Raw genomic sequence first — 19,083 nt, forward strand, 5'->3', positions numbered from 1 at the left:
GTGAAAAGGTTAAGGGGGAACCCTGTGGGACGTGTGGATGAAGAAGTGAATGAGTGACAAATAAAGCTGGGCTGACAGCAGACAGCCTCCAAGCATTCCTCAGGATGAAGCAGGAAGGTGGTACCACAGTCATGTGAAGGGCAGCTTCCACGGCAGTGTGTGACGACACTCAGTTTTGGTTTGTCTGTGACCTCAGGGCTCCAGACCACCTGATGCAAACAGCAGCTAAAGTGACATGTGAGCAGAGCTCCTGGGCTCGCTGTGCCTGATTCACCTCCGGTGCCGCTTCCTATGACCCCCACCTTTCACCAACTGAGGTTTTATGCTGGTTGAGATGTGTGAAGGACCCAACTGGCTTGGGACAAAGATGTGTGGCAGGGGTGGGGGGTGGGGGAAACAGCGGCAGGAGGCAGCCCACACCTGAGTGGGCCACGAGAGAGGCAAGCTCCTCAGCATTCCCTGGGATGGGGGTGTCTGTGTTCGCTGGGGGTGCTAGCACCTGAGGGAAAAACGGGGGCAAGGTGGAGTGGTCACAAGCCCCAGGGTACAGCTTTGGGGAACTCCTAAAGGTAACATGGGGATGCGACCCTCACCTTCTCGGCTGTCGTGAGGATGGAGGGAGCTGGATGGGATTTCCTTAATAAGCAATGTGTCGTGACCCGGACACAAGGTACAACACAGGAAGCCAGTGCCCAGCAGGTAAAGGGCGTCTGACCGACTTTAGAGAGGAGGAGGAACACTATTAATAATGTGCCTTCCCCTTCCTTAGTTCTGGATTAAGGAATTAACTCCTTCATCACTCTGACCTTCCTGCCCATTTGGTAAGTTCTCTAATTAATAAAACGACGAGCCCAGGAGAAGGCAGACATGCTGAAGACCTTCCAAGCACAGACCCCTCCTAGAAGCCGGGGCTGCAGAGCTTCCCCCACCCACGCCTGCTGCCAAGCCCTGGAGTCCTGTGGAGGGGTGGCGGGGAGAGCGGAGGCTGGCTTCTCAGCTGTAAGCCTTACCTGAGAGGTCACCAGGTATGAGCAAGTAACCCACGGGCTGGGCTCAATCCTGCCCTGGACCTCAGTGTCTCAGTCATGTGGAACATGACCCCACGGAGGCGGCATGGGAACACGAGTAGTTCAAAAACACAGCTGTTAAATAGCAAAACCAACAGGACCCAGAAGAGGGGACAGAGTGCAGAACAAACGAAGTGTAGAGGCCTGTTGCAGCACCAGAGAAAAAGGAAACATGGAAAGGAGGAGGAGGTCCCTCACAGTCCCTGGACGCCACCGGGATGTCTTTGGGTGGGCGTAAGGAACCCGGAGTGTGCTTCCCGTCCCAGTGCAGGGTAGGCCTCAGCAGGGTTCTGTGCAGTGGGGGCACCACAGAGAACATCACGGAGGCCTCTGAGCAGCTTCCTCACGGTACAGCCTTCGTTGAGGTTAAATAACCCACGGCAGAAGTGAACCGGCACAGTGGGCCCTGGGCTTCCTTGGAGGGAAGGTCTCCATTTCCTAGCCCTCCAGGGGGGGTATTCAGCCCCTGCTCTGCCCTTCCTGGGGTCAGCATGCATGGCCAACGCAAGCAGGAGCACACGGTTAGGGGTTACAGTGAGAGTTAGTTTGCTCGTTTAGTCACCCGAGTTTCTGGACATGTGCTCACCGAAGGCCTGGATGCCCACTGAAGCCAGTGCATTTTGGTACAGAAAGTCTGGAGAATAAGAACGGATAGAGGACAGCATTTGGAGAACAGTCAGCTGCCGGCCTGGGACCCCGAGAACCAGAATGGCCATGTGACGCTTGTCACGAACCCTTGTGTCTGACAAGGGGGAACCCAGGCCATCTAGCATTGTGGTAGAGGTGGAGAGCACAGCACCACTCACTTATGTAGATGTTTACACACACACACACACACACACTCATATATACACACAGAACTTTTGTGGAGGTTACAGAAAAGATCCCAAGTAGTGGGAACAGTCACAGGGAGGGGAAGTGAGCAATCACCTTTCGGCCTATATCCTGTTCTACAGCACGACTCTTTATTCCACCACACAGAGATACTATTTTAATAACTAATAATTGTTTTAGAGGGATGACCTCCCCTACCTCCTGCAGATGTTACCTGTGGGAGGGATGGAGGTGACTGTGATTTCTAAACGCACCTCACCTGTTGCCTTGGAGCCTTAGCCCCAAGGGCAAATGCTGTGGAGGAGGGAGATGAACTCTCAGAGAGTTTGCAGATGGACACAGGCCATGGACATCAGGGGTGGACTCCCTGTCTGAGTGAGAGCCGTGTGTGCGGGAGGGCAAAGGTTCTGGCTTACTGTGAGCTGTTTTCTATGGAAATTCTGTGGCTATTTTCTCACGCATTCTATTTGGACTTTATGAAGTGGCTAGCCTTTCAGGATTAAAGCTTCTTTTCAGAGAACCGTATAAAGGCCATCATTGTCAGGACCCTCACCTCAGGCTACGGAAACCTGTGGAGTCACACAACTTGAGGTGCACGGGGTCTGTATTTATGCCACTCCTCACCACTGAAGCAGCTAGGTTTGCAATACTGCTACTTATTTATTTATTTTTAGGTGCCAGGGATTGAACTCAGGGGCACTCGACCACTGAGCCACATCCTCAGCCCTATTTTGTATTTTATTTAGAGACAGGGTCTCACTGAGTTGCTTAGTAGCTGTCTTTTGCTGTGGCTGGCTTTGAATCATGAGCCTCCTGCCTCAGCCTCTCTAGCCGCTGGGATTACAGGCATGCACCGCCATGCCTGGCCTTGCTACTTATTTGTATTGATTATTATTTATAATATCTCCTTTTTCTTCCAATCACGGTGGTATTTGGTACAGTGATTATCAAAGAATAGATAAAAGTGCTCGCCTCTAATTAACCAAGTAAAAGGTGCTGTTTTAGATTGGTTGTAAAGGCTTGAATCAAACCTATGTCTGTCATGATGGGATTTCTTTGAGTCTCCAAAGGCTGGTTAGTATTATATGCTGTCAGCAAAACTCCCTAAGCCTCGAGTATCTCAATTTTAATCAGCACCGCCTTTTCTTGATGGAAAGACGAAGCAAATGAATCTGCCTGTCACTCAAGAGAACTGCTCAGATGCACTGTGGTATTTTATGGGTTAGATGGTCACTGTGTGGCCCTACCTTTTTTCCTTGGACAGCTGCTGCTCTGTATGAAGAACTTTGTGGAGTAATTAGTAAAAGAACATTGTACCATGAGATGTCCTTATTTTTAGGAAATAAACAGGGAATTATTTAGGTGCAACTTAGTCTCAATGTTTTTTTCTAGAAAAACTGTGTGTGTGTGTGTGTGTGTGTGTGTGTGTGTGTGTGTGTGTACACATAGGCTGAGAAAGAGTAGGAAGAGAATAATACAAATGTGATAAAAAGTTAACACTTAGGGAATCTAGGTAAAGGGAAAGCAGAAATTCTTTACAATATTTTCCCAACTTTTCTACAAGTCTGAAATGAGAAATTATTTAAAAATTATTTTTAAACAATGAAAAGGATCACTGCATCAATCCTGATAATTAGACCATCTTTGAACTCTCTCTACAAGCGAATGCCATTGTGAAATGCAGAGGTTTGTGGTGACAGGGTCACTCAGGACTGTGCCTTCTCACCATAGTGGCACCTACGCTTTGTCTCCATGTTTTTTTTTTTTTTTATTCTCTTTGGCTCTTGCTGCAAGGATGACAATGTCCTGATGAAAGTTCTTCTATTCTTTTCCATGTCTTTTTGATAGAATAATTACAGTGATTTCCCAAGAAAAGTCACTTAGGAAAGACAGGCCCATTTCCAAAGTGCTCTGCCTACCTGTCAACTCTGGGCTGTTTCTTGGTGTTAACTTTATGGATTAATTTTTCTCTCTCTCCAATAACTATTAAAGTGCGCCGACTGTTTCTGGCCTGCCTGTGAACTAGCTATTCTACTCCCTGGTGCCAATGGACCAGATTCAAAAAAGAAGAAAAAAATCAATTAACTTTTCATTTCCGGTATTTGGGTAAACTGCTCTTTGTGACAAGCAGGAGGAAGAGAGATTTGAAGGCTGGTCTCAGTCAGTTTCTCCACATGAATAATAAATCAGGATAAAAGCCTGCAAAAGTCAAAGCAACGCTGATCAGAATATTGGAGCATTCATGGTTCAGGCAATGTCGAAGGAAAGGGAAGTCTTTCTTGGGCAGGTTTCAGGTGGGCCAAGTTGGCCGGTCACCCCCTTGCCTGCTTGATGCCAGGGGGATGCAGGGGACCACTTATTTCTTCCCCTGTAACTGAAGATTAAGCTTTTCAGAGGTGACATCGCTTTTACACTAAAAAAAACCTATCTTCTTAGATGGCGTCTTCTGAACAGTGACGGGCCACTGCTCGGTGTTCTACACCAAAAGTCAGGCCAATGCTGAGCTGACACTTCTGTCTGTGCAGCAGGGTCCTCACATTGTGTCCATGAGATCACTGGGCCCAGCCTGCCTTGCACGTGTGTCTGCTTCCTCTCCAGCATGTCTTGGCTTTTGTTTTGCAAAATAAACCAGTACACGGAGGCTCTGCCCTGCTACCTGATGGTCCTATCTTCCAGAAAATCATTTTCCTTCACAATGGCACATGGTGGTGCTTTGGACAAAGACAAGGCTCTGTCCAGGACTGGACTCTCGCTGTTTTGGCTGGTACAATAGGTTCTACCCTCACCTCTGAGCCTCCAGACACCTCAGGTGAGTTGGCCACAGTCCCCTACATCTGACGCCCAGAACTCTTTCCTTTATGTGTGAACTTATGTAGAGCCCAGGTCATGGCTGAGCTGAAGCCATGTCACTGGGCGATGGAAAGTCCTGTGAGGAGCCTGCTGATGGACCCCAGCACTATGAAGTGTCCTTTGTGGCAGGATCTCAGAGTTTGCAAGACACTTCCGTCTAAAGATTAACTTTGCCAGTGTCACTTTGGCCTTCAGAAAGACGATGAAAAGATCACACACCATGGGAACCCTGATACTTCCAGGTAAGCCCTGCTGCTGACCAGTGATATAATCCTCCCAGACTCCTTAGGGGAGTCAGCGATTCTGGAATAATCTTTCCTTGGTGATGCCCACCTGTAATCACGGCTGCTCAGGAGGCTGGAGCAGGATGAGCATAAGAGACCAGCCTGGGCAATTTACTGAGACTCTGTCTCAAAGTAAACAATAGAGAAGGCTCAGTGGTAGAGCACTCCTGGGTTCAATCCCCAGTATTGCAAAAATGAATAAATAAATAAATACAAAGACGATAGTCTCGTGATTCTACAAATATAAATTTGGTCTCCAGAAGCACCCAGCAAATAACCATGAGTACTTCAAGTCCTGTGGCTGGTATTTTGCAACAGGCAGAGGCTCATGCCATGGGGCCGGGAGCGGTCCTGCACAGACAACAGCAAACCCTCCCTAATCCTGCGAATCTCAGGGGAAGTAGATTCACCAGTGCTTGCTAGTCTGGCTTCACCAAGATGGATGAGCTGTGTCGGGAGGGTCCAGAAGGCTCCTGGGCACACTCTGGGACCAGGTCAGTGCGTGGGCAGGCCAGAGGCCTGTTGCCTTCCTCAGCAGTGGGCCGGAGGCTTGGGCTGCTGCTTCCCTCTTTGACATAACAGAACCATCTCTCAGAAAATGCTCTGTTCTGCATTTATTCTGTAAACTGGACTCTTTGGTTAGGCCTGGGCCAGGAAACTCTTTAGCAGGAAGCTGGGAAACCACAAACCAGGGTCACTTTGCCTGTGGCCAGCTCTCGCCTGCCGCAGGTGCACAGCCAGAGCATCTGCAGCTTGGAATGAAGTTGCTTCCTCGAGTCAACGATGTCCTCTCCAACCACTGGAGCTGTCCTTGACATGGTGATCGCTCCAGTATGGTGCCACGTCCCAGGTGCCCTTTCAGGGAAATGCCCCTCACCGGAGATTAAGAGGCTGTGGGCGTGTGGCCTGGTGCCAGGAACTGGGAGAAAGCCAGGTGTTCAGCAGCTGTCCGCTGTCCTCCTGGGGACCAGAGCACCCCCACTTAGCTCTCTGGCCTTGATGTTCTCTGACGCTGCTGGCTTTGGTCTAGCCTGGGAATCTGTGTGTCCCAGGGGCCTCCCTTCTGCCACCTTGTTTGCACTTAAATAAGCAAACAAGAAAACTAACAGCAGTTCTCCAGCCTCAGCTGCCCGCCGTCGAAACCACTTTGCTTCCCCTGACCTCAGTGGCCCAAAGGGAGCAGCTCCCATTGTTGGCCGCCTGAGCTAAATCACCTCTGACTTTCCCCGCGTACGACTTTAGGTCAGAATACCGTGGAAAGTGGGAGGCTGAAAAGACCGTTTCTTCTGAAATCAAGGTGGGAACAAATAGAGGAAAGACAGTGTGCTTCACGGTTGGCTTTGTGGTGCCTCATCTCCTTCCAGAATGTGATTGACAGGTCATTGCATTCTGTTGGACCCTGGGAGCAGGGTCCCTGGGTGTCTCTATGCTGCTTCTATAAAGAAATGAGCTGTGATTAAGACTCTATTGCCTCCTTTTTGCATTTTAATTTAAGAAGAAAAATAAACATGGAAGGCAGAGGCGGGTGAAGAAGTCCCCAGCAGAATTCCCTGCGGAGCCATCTGTGCCCAGCTCATCCCCCTACCCAAACCTTACACGGGGTTTTAAACCCTGAAGAAGAGGATCTGCAGGGCGCCTGGCGTCCAGAGCAGGCTGCAGAGAAGGTGGTGGCGGCAGACACAGGAGGGCTTGTTTGAAACGATGATGCAGGAGGAAGTCAACTGACCTGATTAATTTTGGTTTTGCTTCAGCCTGTGCTAAAAATGTCTTAGAAAAAGAAAGTCCAGGGGGCTCTATTCTTGGATCGGAGCACACAGAGGCACTTTTGTTGTGGAAGTTGCTACTCTGAGAACAAAGATGTGGTTACCCAGTCAGTAACTCCACCACCCTAGGGGTCCCCTCAGCCTGCACATGGGGCACCCACTGGAGGCAGATCTGGACTGAACCAGATGTTCCTGACCCTCATTGTGGACTACAGCAGCTCTCCTTGTAGTTCTGGGAGAAAAGCACTAGAGGCAATAGTCCAGAGCTGGCCAAGACATGGCAGAGTTGGGAGGTGCAGCCCCACCAGCCCTTAGAAAAGGGATGGAGGGAAAAGCAGGCACTGCAAGGTGGCATGTGGGTGAGTGAGGAGGTTGGCATCTTAAAGATGCTGTTTCTCCCTAGAGTTCAAAAATTAAGAAAGGCAGCACTGGCTGCTACGAGCCATTAGAACGGGCTGTAGGGCTGCCACTGAGACGGAGTACTGGTATTGGGGGAAAGGGTATAGACTCTGTTCTACCAGCCGTGTGTCCTCAGCAAGTTATACAACCTCTCTGTGCCTCAGTTTTCTCAACTGCATACTGGGGACCATAATGTCCATCTCACAGTGGGTGCTGGGAGGATTAAATGAATTCACGTTCATAAAGCACGGACAACAGGGTCTGCTACATAGTACTATTAAATAAATGGAAAGTGGGTATCACAGGCAGGATCTGAACAATGGAAAGTGGGTATCACAGGCAGGATCTGAACAATGTTGGTGATGTCCCAACAGGCGGTTGCCATGCACTCCTTGTTGGGGACACAGTGGGTGACATGGGAGTTGCACCAGGCCCTGCTTATGAGTTGATGAAGATTAAGATACTTCAGGAGCCTACCAGGGCAAGACAGACTCAGGAAAGCTGGAGACAGATCAAGACCTGAGTCCTGCTGAGGACCCAGGGCAGGAAGCACAGCTCTGCCGGCTGCGGGTGCCCCACAGTCCAGTCCCCAGAGAAGACTGCCCTGGCTCTCCATGGGTCTGGGTGCTCTGCAGCTGCCCTATTGTGGGTGAGGAGTGCTGAGCTTCCCCTCGCCCATCCTTCTGTGCAAAGCAGCAGGACTCCTGGCCTCTCAGACCACAGGGCAGCACAGGTGGTCGCTGGCCATTTTCCTCCCGCGGCTGAGGCCAGGGGACACCCATCTGCTCTCTCGGGTGGGTCACGCCCTGACTTTGGGAGTCGGACCCCAGACATGGGCTGCTTTTCTGGACTCACCACTTTGGGCTTGAAAGGCGGCTGGATCTCCCTGTTCTCCAGCTTTTCCCAGTCGATCCTGCGGAAGAAGGCGTGCTCTCTCACGTCCCTCTCCCCCTCGGGCCCACAGCCCAGCCGCTTGGCTGGGTGCTTGGTCATCAGCTGCAGAGAAAAAGAGAAGGTGGGTGACAGTGGCTTCCTGGAGACACACGTCCCTTTGCCTGGCTCTGCCTCCCGCCCAGTGGTGCAGGTGCCTGGACAGTCCCGGAGGCCTACCACGGAAGAGCTGTCGTTGGGTAAGTATGGCCTTTCTAGAGTGACGGTCACAGTAAGGACAGGGGGAAGCAGTCTGGATCCATGGAAAGGGAATGAGAGGAATTCAAACAGGCCTCTTCATGTAGTAACTGCCGTTCCACACGTGTATTTGGTAAAAAGGGACACTGTCACCAGAACCAGTGTGCATGGAGACCAGCCGAGCACCACGTGGGATGCTGTAACGAGCTTCAGATGCCTCTTCATGCCTGGACCAAACCGGGATCCAAGACCCCTGGGTTAGAAAGATGTAGACCATGGCAAGGAGGCAACTATTGAATTTCAAGGTGCCTGTGGCAGAATACAGGGACAACGCTGAGCCGAGCTCCTTGGGCAGGAGCTCGATCGCCCTGCGCTGGCATCTCTGCCACCTGCCCTGCCCGGGGAAGATGCGCAGGATCAACACTTTGTGAGTGAGTGAAGGAACCAGAGATGTTAAGAGTGTGTTGCAACCCTTCTCACTAAATCTGAAAATAATGCTGTGACCCAACACTTGACCATTAGCCAAGCCCTGACCAAGGATTCCAGCCCCGGGCACTTCCTGATAGGGAGGAGCTCAAGTGTTCATCAGAACACAGGATCCAGGGGGTTCGTAGCTGGTCAGTTTGTAACAGCCTTAAGCCAAAGGGAAACAACCCCAGTGCCCCACAGGTGGGGGGAGGGTGAATAACTGCAGTGAGTCCACACAAAGACCAGGGCATGGGCACGGAATCAGAACACAGCCACACAGCAGTGTGGCCGCAGCTACGACCCAGTGCTGAGCCAAAGACGCCATCCCCTGGCACATGGTGCAGGATCCCGTCTGCGCCAAGTTCAAGACCCACGAGGTGAAGCTGCACCGTGGTCAGGAGAGGGGATGCTGGACCCCTCGGGCTGGGGAGCACCTGGAAAGTGGGACAGGAGGGGCATCCAGTGTTCTGTTTCTCAGCCTGGGTGTGCTTACGTGGGTATATTCATTGTGACAGCTCGTGGATCTGTAGGCTGATGATTTGTGCCTGTTTCTGTAAGTTTGTCATATCTCAAAAAAGGAAAGACAGAGAGAAACAAAGCCAGGTGTAGTGGCACACACCTAAATCCCAGCTTCTCAGGAGGCTGAGGCAGGAGGACAGCAAGGCCAAGGCCAGTCTTGGCCACTTAGTAAGAGCCTGTCTCAATTAAATTAAATTAAAAAATAACTAAAGAGGGCTGGGATGTAGCTCAGTGGCGGTGTGCGCCTGGGTTCAGTCCCCAGTACTGAGGGGGTGGGGAGACAGAAAGAACTCGCTCATCCTGAGGGAGGCAAGAGAAGAGACCTAACACCTTCCAAGGGCCTGTGGCGGATTCTGGCTACCCTCACCCCATGGCTGTAAGAGCTGGATTGGAGACAGAAGTACAATAGGGGGAGATGACACGGCTGAGGCCCAGGAACTGTTGGGATTTGAGTTCCTTCTGTCCTCAAGATGTCCCTCCATGCCCTGCATGTCACCAAGTTCTAGCCCTCGGTAGCCAACAGCAGTGGTGTGCCCATACTCTTGCCGGCATCTCTCACAGAAGCCTGGGAAAGGCACGGCCAGGTCTGTCCTCCTGGTCCACGGTCACTAAAGGGTCCCAAATCCACTTACCCCTTTGCAGATAGAGACAGCCTCTTTGGACAAGGACTTGGGATAGGAGACGTTGTGCTCCATGATCGACTGGAACAGCTCATCTTCATCCTCACCATCAAATGGAGGCTGTTCCAGAAGAGAAACATGGGCCAACACTCAGGAGAAGTGATTCATTCACACAGTGCCTGGAGATTCGACTCGGCACAGAGAAACAGGCCAGGAGCCGGTGCCGCGCAGGCGGCAGAGTCAGCTCAGCTAACTTGGGGTTTATTTGATTATCTTTAATTAGGCTGTCTGTCCTGTGTTTTTCTTTTTCTTTTTTTAAAGAGAAGAAGAGAGAGATGGAGGAGGAGGGGGGTGGGGAAGGGAAGGCAAGGGCAGGGAATGAAATTATTATTATTATTTTTTTTTAAAAAGAGAGAGAGGAGAGAGAGAGAGAGATAGAGAGAGAGAGAGAGAGAATTTTTTAATATTTATTTTTTAGTTTTTGGCGGACACAACATCTTCGTTGGTATGTGGTGCTGAGGATCGAACCTGGGCCGCACGCATGCCAGGCGAGCGCGCTACCGCTCGAGCCACATCCCCAGCCCCTGTCCTGTGTTTTTCATTTTTAACTCTGTCCCTTTAATTATCCTGCCCCGAGCAACCCCAAACAATCTGTAGTGAACATGTGTTTTGAGGAATGCTTTTAATGATTTGCAAACAAATTATAATTAATCCATTAATCTTGCAATTATGTGCTAAAAATCTAATTATGATCAAGTCAGATTACAGATGGCTTTGTGTGCAGAATGTGAGAGGGTAGAGAATGCCTCGTGCCTTCAATGAGGGGAGGAGACTTCAGAACGGGGCAAGGAGCATGTCCCCTGACCCAGGAGCTCACCAAGGGGCCTCCTGACCCTACACAGAGCTGTCTGGGGGGGCGTGGGCACCCGCATGGTGGCAGCAATGGAGCTTAGCCTCCTCCGAGGACACCTCTCCTGCCTGTTCTCCTGGGTTTACAATCCCACGCTGAGGAAGGTAGGTGACGTGGCACCGGGCAACACTGTGGCTCTGAAGTTGGGCAGATCTGGGCCAGAACTCCAGCTCCACTGCTTCCCAGCTGGGTGGACAGGCAAGTGGCTTACCCGTTTCACAGTGGGGTTTTCTACGACAGGTTTCTGGGGAGTCTACAGCACCTGGCACTGTGTGCTGCACTAAGAGCAAAGGAAGGAAACCTGGCGGTGGTCGGTGAGGCCGCAGAGCCTCTTGGGAGAGGCTGGGAGACTTCTCCAGGAGCAGAGGCTGAGCCACCTGCCCTCAAAGCCTTTTCCTCCAGCACATCTGGGCTCCCATCCAACCATCTGTCACCCTGGCGGGCTGTACACGGCAGGAATGGGCTCATGGGAAATTCCTTCAGGATCCTCCTTGGCTCAGGTAACCTTGAGCTTAGCATAGAGAAGGCAGAGCTGGGGGGCATCCCTGTAGAGAGCCTGGCCAGGAGCTGAGTGTGGGTCAGGTCACAGGAGCCATGGACAGATGCTGGGTCATAAGGGTCTCTGCCTTTGGGGTCAGGTATGGGCAAGTGAGGGTTGGATGACTGGTGACATTTGATTGTGTTTTTGTCTAGAAATATAAATAAATAAGCCTCCTTTCCGGTTGTAAGTGCATGCTGTAGAGAATGTCTTATGTGGTGGAAACATGTAGGTGGGTGAGGAGAGCTCAAATTAAGCCTGCCTGTGAATAAGAGTGGGCAGGGGCAGCCTGCCATGGCATGCATGTTGCCACAGGAGGAGGGAACACAGCACCCGGGGGCCCACAAGCAGGCCAGATGGGCAGTCCAGCTGCAGGGGGCAACTTGTGCCAGCAGGGGCATGTGTCACCTCCATCCCCCGAGGGCAGAGCAGGCCAGGCCAGGCCAGGCCAGGGATGGGGGAGGGCTATTCTTGGCCAAGAGCTACAGTGATGGCCAGGTCTGCTGTCCACGTCATCACCGCATCTTCTTGGCCTGATATCATGCACCCTACTTTTTCTCAGTGCCTCTCGTGATATCCACATGACCCCTCACCTTCCCCAACACGTGGTCCAGAAGTGGCCAAGTTTTGGTGGAGATTTTCATAACTCAAACAAGGTGTGAGTTCTGCTCTGGGCTGTGAGCTAAACCCCTCCATGAGCACGGAGCCCTGGGTGGGTGGGCACATGCTCTATGGTGTCAGTGGTGTCCTGGAGGTGAGCGGGGTGGGGCTCTGTTTCTGGATCACCAGTCCACATCTCACAACATGGCCCACTAGGATCTCTGGTCAGGATCAGCTACGTAATTTGCAGGTCTTGGACCCTTTATTAAAAACTATGAAGAATTTCCAGATGGTGATGGCAAAGCATCCAACCAAACTCGCAGCTCTTCTGAGCTCAGGCTTGGTGTGGCTGCCCAGGTTGCACACCCACGGAGCTGGCAAGGGTGGTCAAGTGACAGAGGCACCAGCAAGATCCAACCAGCCCCCCTGGGGATGCTCAAGTCCTAGCAGCAGAAATGCGACACAGACAACCCCAGCCCAAGCCCTAAAGGAACAGCGCCCAGAGACACGTGGGTGACCCTCCAGGAGTCCTCATGTTCGGTGCAGAGTCTACCTCATCTGCTTGATTGCTTCGTGGCATGGGAACCCGCTTTGCCAGTGAGCTGTCCCCACCTATGCTAATTTCTGAAATGGAAACTGCTGTGTGAGGAACTGGGTTCTGTCCACTGCGAGTCAAGGGAGAACGCTTACCATCAAGCCTTCTCTGACCCCTGTTAGGTCAGGTCACCCGAATCCTGACACACTCCAAAGAGTGCACCCTAGGTCCTGGATCAGAGGGCCCAGGCGGAAGACCTGCACTAACGTGGACATTTCTGAGCCCTAAAGCCTCCAGTAAAGAAAGCTGCTCAACTCAGGGTGAATCTTTAGTCTCAGCTGGAAGGATCCCCAGAGGCCCCTCAGGCTGGACATTTGCAGCAGGATTCCTAAACTAAAACCAAGCCAACATGCCTGGGATGGAGCCTCAAGATTCACCCTTGGTGGGTCCCCAAGGATTAGGGCTTTTCCTGTCACCATACCCCAGGTCACGCCTCCACCCCTCAAGTTCTTGGCCCACTGTGACTCTAAACTGGTGGTAAAACAGGGGCAGGATGGACTTGTGGGGCAGAGCGGCAATGATGTGACAGTAACACTGTCCTCTTGGGCTCTTTCTAAATGTCCAGCACCTGAGGAGAGCTCTGTGGGCTCCACTCACTGAATCCTCGGACCAGTCCTACCATGTGGAGACCAGAAGCCCCAAGGACAGGGGAGATCACTGCAGTTCAGCTCCGTGCTTTGGCCAGGGCCACAGAGCTTCTGTGGAACAACTGGGATCCCAACACAGGTGTCCTGACCAGTGAGCCCGAGTCTCGGCCACCATAAGCACTGCCCTGCCCACACGGACCCAGGAGCTGGATGGTGAAGGAAAATAAAGAGGGGGCTGTCCCCCAGGGCCTGAGATGTGTGAAGACTGCTCTTGGCGCCATGCAGTGGGATCCTCTGATGAGTGCCCTTTTGTCCCTGGCTTGTTTCAGGGTGGTGGCCACTTGCATCTTAACCATGCCTCCCTGGTCCGTGAGGCCAGGCTGGGCTCTGCTGGGGCAACAGACACTTGGAATTTCTCCAAAACCTCAGACAACACATTTTATTTCTTGCCAATGTTGCATGCCGACTGGGGGTCGCCCAGGGCTCTGCTGACGCAGTCATTCAAGGCCCCGCCCTGATGGAGTGGCTGCCATCTTGGTCTGCATGGCAGAGACAGGAACAGGAGCTCTGTGTCTTCCGTCAGCACTCGGCACCCTCCCAGGCACACTTCCCCTCAGAGCTCCTTGGCCAGAACCATGCCCCACTCAATTACTGGGGAGCCAGGAATACACCCTTCTGTGTGCCAGAGTGGGAGCGGACCAAAAGTATTTGGTGTCTAGTAGTCATGGCCACTGCAATCAGAAAAGCTTCCCGGAGCTCTACTTTAAGTTGAAATTATGTAAGATGAGGGGGAGGGGAAGTCCACGAAAGTAACACCTCCATTCTCCTCGTCTAGATATTCAAAGTGCAAAACCTGCCTGGACTCTTAGGCTTTCTTATATTATTTTCAAATCGTGATGCATGACCTGAAGTTCTTTGTTTTTTCACTGCTGCAAACACATCTTCTCTGTAGCCACCAGTGTTCCTGTTCTGAGTTGAGTGCCACCCAGGCGATATGTCACACAGACCAATTCATTTGTCCATGGGCACATTTACAACTGCTTCCAGCAGTGTGCTCTAATAACTAACGCTGCTATAAACTCCTCCCTGCATATCATTTTTTTCCTCCTCTGAATTGCCTCCTGAGAATGATATCCCGGGTGTGGGATTGTACATCGAAGGATGTGAACATGTTCCTGCTCTTGGTAAGTCCTCCAGGTCACCCCAGGAGCCTTCTGACAGGCAACAGCCTACTCTCTTGTGGTGGAAGGCAGGCAGGACTTCATTGTGTTCCCCAAAGGGGACCTCCTTCCGGGTGGGGTACTCCCTGAGTTCTCCCCTAGAAAATGAGACCCCAGGAAGGCCTGGAGGAGAAGGCAGGCAGGCGTGGGGCTGAGGGGTAGGGCTCGGCTGCAGGACTGCGATCTGGAACTCCCTCCCGTGGGCCAAGAGTTGACTCACGTTACGGCCTGTGGAGTGCCCTTGGCAGCCAGCCTAGGGTTCCGCTCTGCTGGCTTTACTTGTCCTTTGCAAATGAGACTCTTAATGAAAGCAGGGTTTGTTTTCTGGGCTCAAAGGTCGAACGCTCAAATGGGACCAAGGACGGGAACTTGGCCTCTTGTGCCTTCATGAACAGCGTGGCTCCCGGAGACTGGTAATCCAGGGTCAAATTTTATTGTCCAAATTTTAGAGGAGAAGGAACTTCAGGTGCAGACGGCTTGTATTTGCACTGCTGTCTCACAGATGGACGGTGGTTGTGTATGTATAACTGGCTTTTTTTTCTGTTCTCAGACACCAAGAAATTTGGCCTAAGAACAAGCTTTGATTGAGGGGGAAAATCTAAACAAATAAACAAGCCACTCTTTTGATGTCAATCAAGTCTTCACACCATTGAAAAAGAATGAGCAAATGTAGGCCTGTACCTTTTATCTCTCAATATCTAAAGACTACATCAGTACCTAAGAGATTTGAGACAAAATGACAGAGATATGGAGGAGACGTCAGTGGCTTTCCACTCCAGAGTGGCCTAGCAATGACCTCCTTGCTCACATACCAATGATTTCTTTTCCAACCTCAGCCTCCTGCTCCCACTAGCTCCCTGCTCTCACCACACTGGTGGCTCCCCTACCTTTCAACACAGACACACACTCCCACCTCAGGGCCTTTGCACTTGCTATTCTCGCTGCTGGAAAGCTCTTTCTCTAGCCACTGTCATGAAAAACATCATATCAGAAAGTATCACCTTAGGACAGAAAGCATCACCTTCAGCGACACTGTGCTTGGTTCTCTGATACAAGCCACACCCTGAGAGAAGTCTCCTTGGCCTCTGCTAAACTGGAAGTTCAACCTCGCTGGATCGTTGTGCAGATACTGTGGACTGCCAAGTGGGAGTCGGGGGAGATGGGAGGAGCCGTCAAATTCTTCCTCTTATTTACCCTTCCTCTTCCTTAAATAATGACACTAGTTAGGCATGTGGGCCCCAGTGGGGCCATCTGTGCAGACAAACTTGCGGGGAACCCTAACCCGACCTTCGTGGGGAGATACTGGAAACTTACAATGGCCCCTGCTGTCATCAACGTTCAGGGTGCTTTGGGCGTGATGGGAAAGCCATACGGTCTGCACCCCAGGCTGCAGCTCTGCACTTGAGTTTTTGTTATCAGGAGATAGAAGATCATTTCCATGTGCCCCAAACACACTCTCAAGGGGGAGTTTCACTCGTGTAGGGAAGTCAGACCCACACCAGGGCACTCCACCGTCAGGCCCTCCATCAGTGCCCGGAGCTGAAGCAGTCACAGGGGACACAACAAACAAACAGGAGGCCGTAGTCCACGTTACCTGGCCAGCCAGCATTTCATACAGCAGCACGCCATAGGCCCACCAGTCCACGGACTTTCCATACGGCTGGTAAGCGATTATCTGTGTGAGAACAAACACATCAGTTATTTTTGGTGGTAAATCACAGGGCCCCATGAGAATAGGAAGTCAAGTGTGGAGGCATGGGTCCATGCACATGACGCAGGTAATCCCCGTCTCTGATTTCCACACCAAGGGTCCTTCAAATGGGCCACATGCAGAACCCTGGCCCCATGATTCACTGCCCAAGCCCTGTTTTGGGGATTCTTCTTCCAAGTCCATGTGGAGATGCTGCAGCACCATCTCGAGGTAAATTAACAATCCTCGCTGGTAGAAAACATAGGGATGCTGAGTTGGAATTAATTTTTGGAAAACAAGAGATATTATTCAGAGCTGGGATCTGATACATAAGACGATCAGACTCTGCAACTGGGCTTTGCTGAAAGTGACCAGATGAGGAGGAAGATGAAGAGGAGGAGGAAGAATGAAGTGATACTGTGGTCTCCTTGTGTTGCATGTTGAGGTGCAAAGATGGGCAGCCAGCCCGTTGAGTGACTCATGATCTAGAACATTTTTAAAGAGGCGAACAGTGTAATATCTGAAACTTTTTGACTCAAACCAACCAACTGTAAAAGAGAAATCTTGAGACAATTGAGAAAAATGAAGACGTGGTCTGCACATTAGGTGAGAGGTTAAGGGACTTGCTGATTTTGTTAGGCGGCGTAATTGCAGGGTGTCTAAATAAAAGTGTCCTTTTCTATTACAGATGAGTGTGTTTATGGGTGAAATGTGTGAGAAATGAAGTATTCATGGGTGACACGACATTTGAGATTTTTAAAAAATGCTTCAGTTAAAGATGTGAGGGTGAGGATTGGACTAAATGAATTGGCAAAGTGTGGGCAGTGGTCAGTGCCGGGTCCACAGGCAGCTTGTTCTCCTCCTCTTCTACCTTGTGGGTCCCAGAATCTGCAGAGTAATTCTCTAACCACCCCTTGGGGGAAGGGAGTGATGCTGTTTTGAATTTCTAAGTGTTATGTGACATTAAAACACTGGCTTCATGACCTCTGAGGGAGGCCCTGTGTCTAAGCCCACGATACCCAGGCCCGTGGATCGCACCCAGGATTCGAAGTGAAGCTATACTAAAGGCGCTTGGCACGACCATCCTGCCGTCTTATATATGGCTTTGACTTTGAAATGTCCTAGGATATTTTTTTAATGGCCCAGAATGTCTACTTGTATGTCCTGGGACATTAGAAAACTTTCTGCATGCCAGCCCTCCCCCATTTATTTAATGCATTACTAATATTTATGTAGAGTGAGAAAAGTCCCTGGGCTTTGCCCAAGTGTGCACACCAACAAGAGGGCACATGTTCAGACTTGGCAGTTTCATAGCCCATCTTCTTGACAAGAGAGTGATAACTGTAGGAACTCATGAGGAGTCCTTAATTTCTTTTACTACCTTTGTTATTTTCTGTATACTCTTTTCTGGAAACCTAGAATATAAACATGCACATGAAACCCATCAACATTGAAGTCTGTAATCTATTACTTGAAGATGATATATGTCATCCCAGTTTCCAGACAGGAAACTCTTGCATTTTTCTAGTCTTTTGATATAATGGCAAACTGCCCTCTCAAACTAGTTGGGCTGAATTTAAATCCCTACCCAATGCTAGTTTTGTGTTCCCATTCATTAGGTAGAATCATTCTTTTATAAAATCATCTTATTTATTTTTTAATTTGCCAAGCCATGAAGGCTCATTCAGTAGAAAATAAAAGGGGGAAAAAATAAACCTCATACAGGAAACTAAAATTGCTTAGAGTCCCACTACCCATTAATAATGTTATTGTCACATAAAATCTTTCCCTCTCTTTTCTAGGTATAGTACATCTGTGTATGCATTTTTACAGATGAGGATCATGCCCATATACTCATCTGTAGTCCGAGTTTGATAAATAGATCACGAGCATCTCTGCAAAACCTCTGATTTTTTCCTGTGGGACTAATTCCAACATGTAGAATAGTTGGGTCAAAGTAACTGTTCTAGACCCAAAAGCAATACTTCTAGAACACATTTCCAGATTACTCAAGAGTGGAAGCACTCATACGCTCCGCCAGCGGTAACCGGTGCTGGTGTCCTGAATTCTCACCCACAGTGGGTCCTGTCATTGTTTCCAAAATGGGCCCATTTGATGATTGAAAGTGAAATTTCAATGGTCTTCTTATTTTCATTTTGGTCACTTCACATTTTCACATGGGAATTAGCCACCTGCGTGTCTTTTCTTAGACTGCCTGTGTACTTTGCCCAATTTTCCATCATGATTGATTGCTTCATTCATTCATTCATTCTTTTGGAGAATATACTAGGGATAAAAATCTAAAAAGGACAATGTCCCTACTCTCACTGAGATTATGCAGACACTTGTTTTTCTTACTGATTAACGAGAGCTCTTTATGTCTTAAGGACATCAACCCTCTGTTGTCTATTTTACAAATAGTTTTGCAATTGATCATTTACTTGTGTTTTGTTTATAATACCTTTGGATCTTCAGAAATATGAGCTTTTTAATAGCAGAAACACACAAGCTTTTCTAGTATACATTCAACCCCTAAGTAGTAGAAATTCCCAATTTGGTAAAATAATATTTAATAGAATTTCTTCTAATTGTTTTATGGATTTACTTTTTTACATTTAGTAGTTTATTCTACCTGAAAATTGTAGCATGGTATGAATAAGATTTCCTCCTGAATGCTGACCTTTTATCCCCAGCTTAATTTAATGAATAATTCATCCTTTTAAAACTGGTTTGCAAAATCACTTTCATCCCATAATAAACAGCCAGCTTAGGCCTCTTCCTTTTCCCCTGGAGAGGCTCCCATGGAACCTTCTGGTGTCAAGGAAGCCCTTCCCCAGTCCACAGATAAAGCTGTTGTCCACTTCCCCTTCCACAGGACTGTGTCTGTACCTTTCCAACACTTCTCAGAATTGTAATGAATACATAGTTGTTTGTTGAAAGGCCCTACCCTGGTAGATGAAAAATGCTCTGGAGGTAGGACCCATGTTGATCCCTGTAGCACAGCATCTAGC

At 49.9% G+C, this 19,083-nt stretch overlaps 1 protein-coding gene across 3 annotated transcripts in view; it reads right to left on the reverse strand.

The window, feature by feature from the left end:
• Positions 1-19,083, reverse strand: part of PRKCA (protein kinase C alpha) — a 399,125-nt gene that overhangs the window by 10,261 nt on the left and 369,781 nt on the right. Inside the window, exons 14-17 of one of the 3 annotated variants that reach the window (XM_081270051.1) lie at positions 15,977-16,057; positions 9,945-10,052; positions 8,053-8,193; positions 1,654-1,701 (exon numbers count right to left, since the gene is read on the reverse strand). In XM_081270051.1, the coding sequence (XP_081126177.1) occupies positions 1,654-1,701; positions 8,053-8,193; positions 9,945-10,052; positions 15,977-16,057 (378 nt within the window). The other 2 variants (XM_081270053.1, XM_081270052.1) reach the window with 2 other exon arrangements.

The sequence above is a fragment of the Spermophilus citellus genome (genome assembly GCF_964194105.1).
Source record: "Spermophilus citellus genome assembly, chromosome: 17".
In the NCBI taxonomy this organism is placed as follows: domain Eukaryota; kingdom Metazoa; phylum Chordata; class Mammalia; order Rodentia; family Sciuridae; genus Spermophilus; species Spermophilus citellus.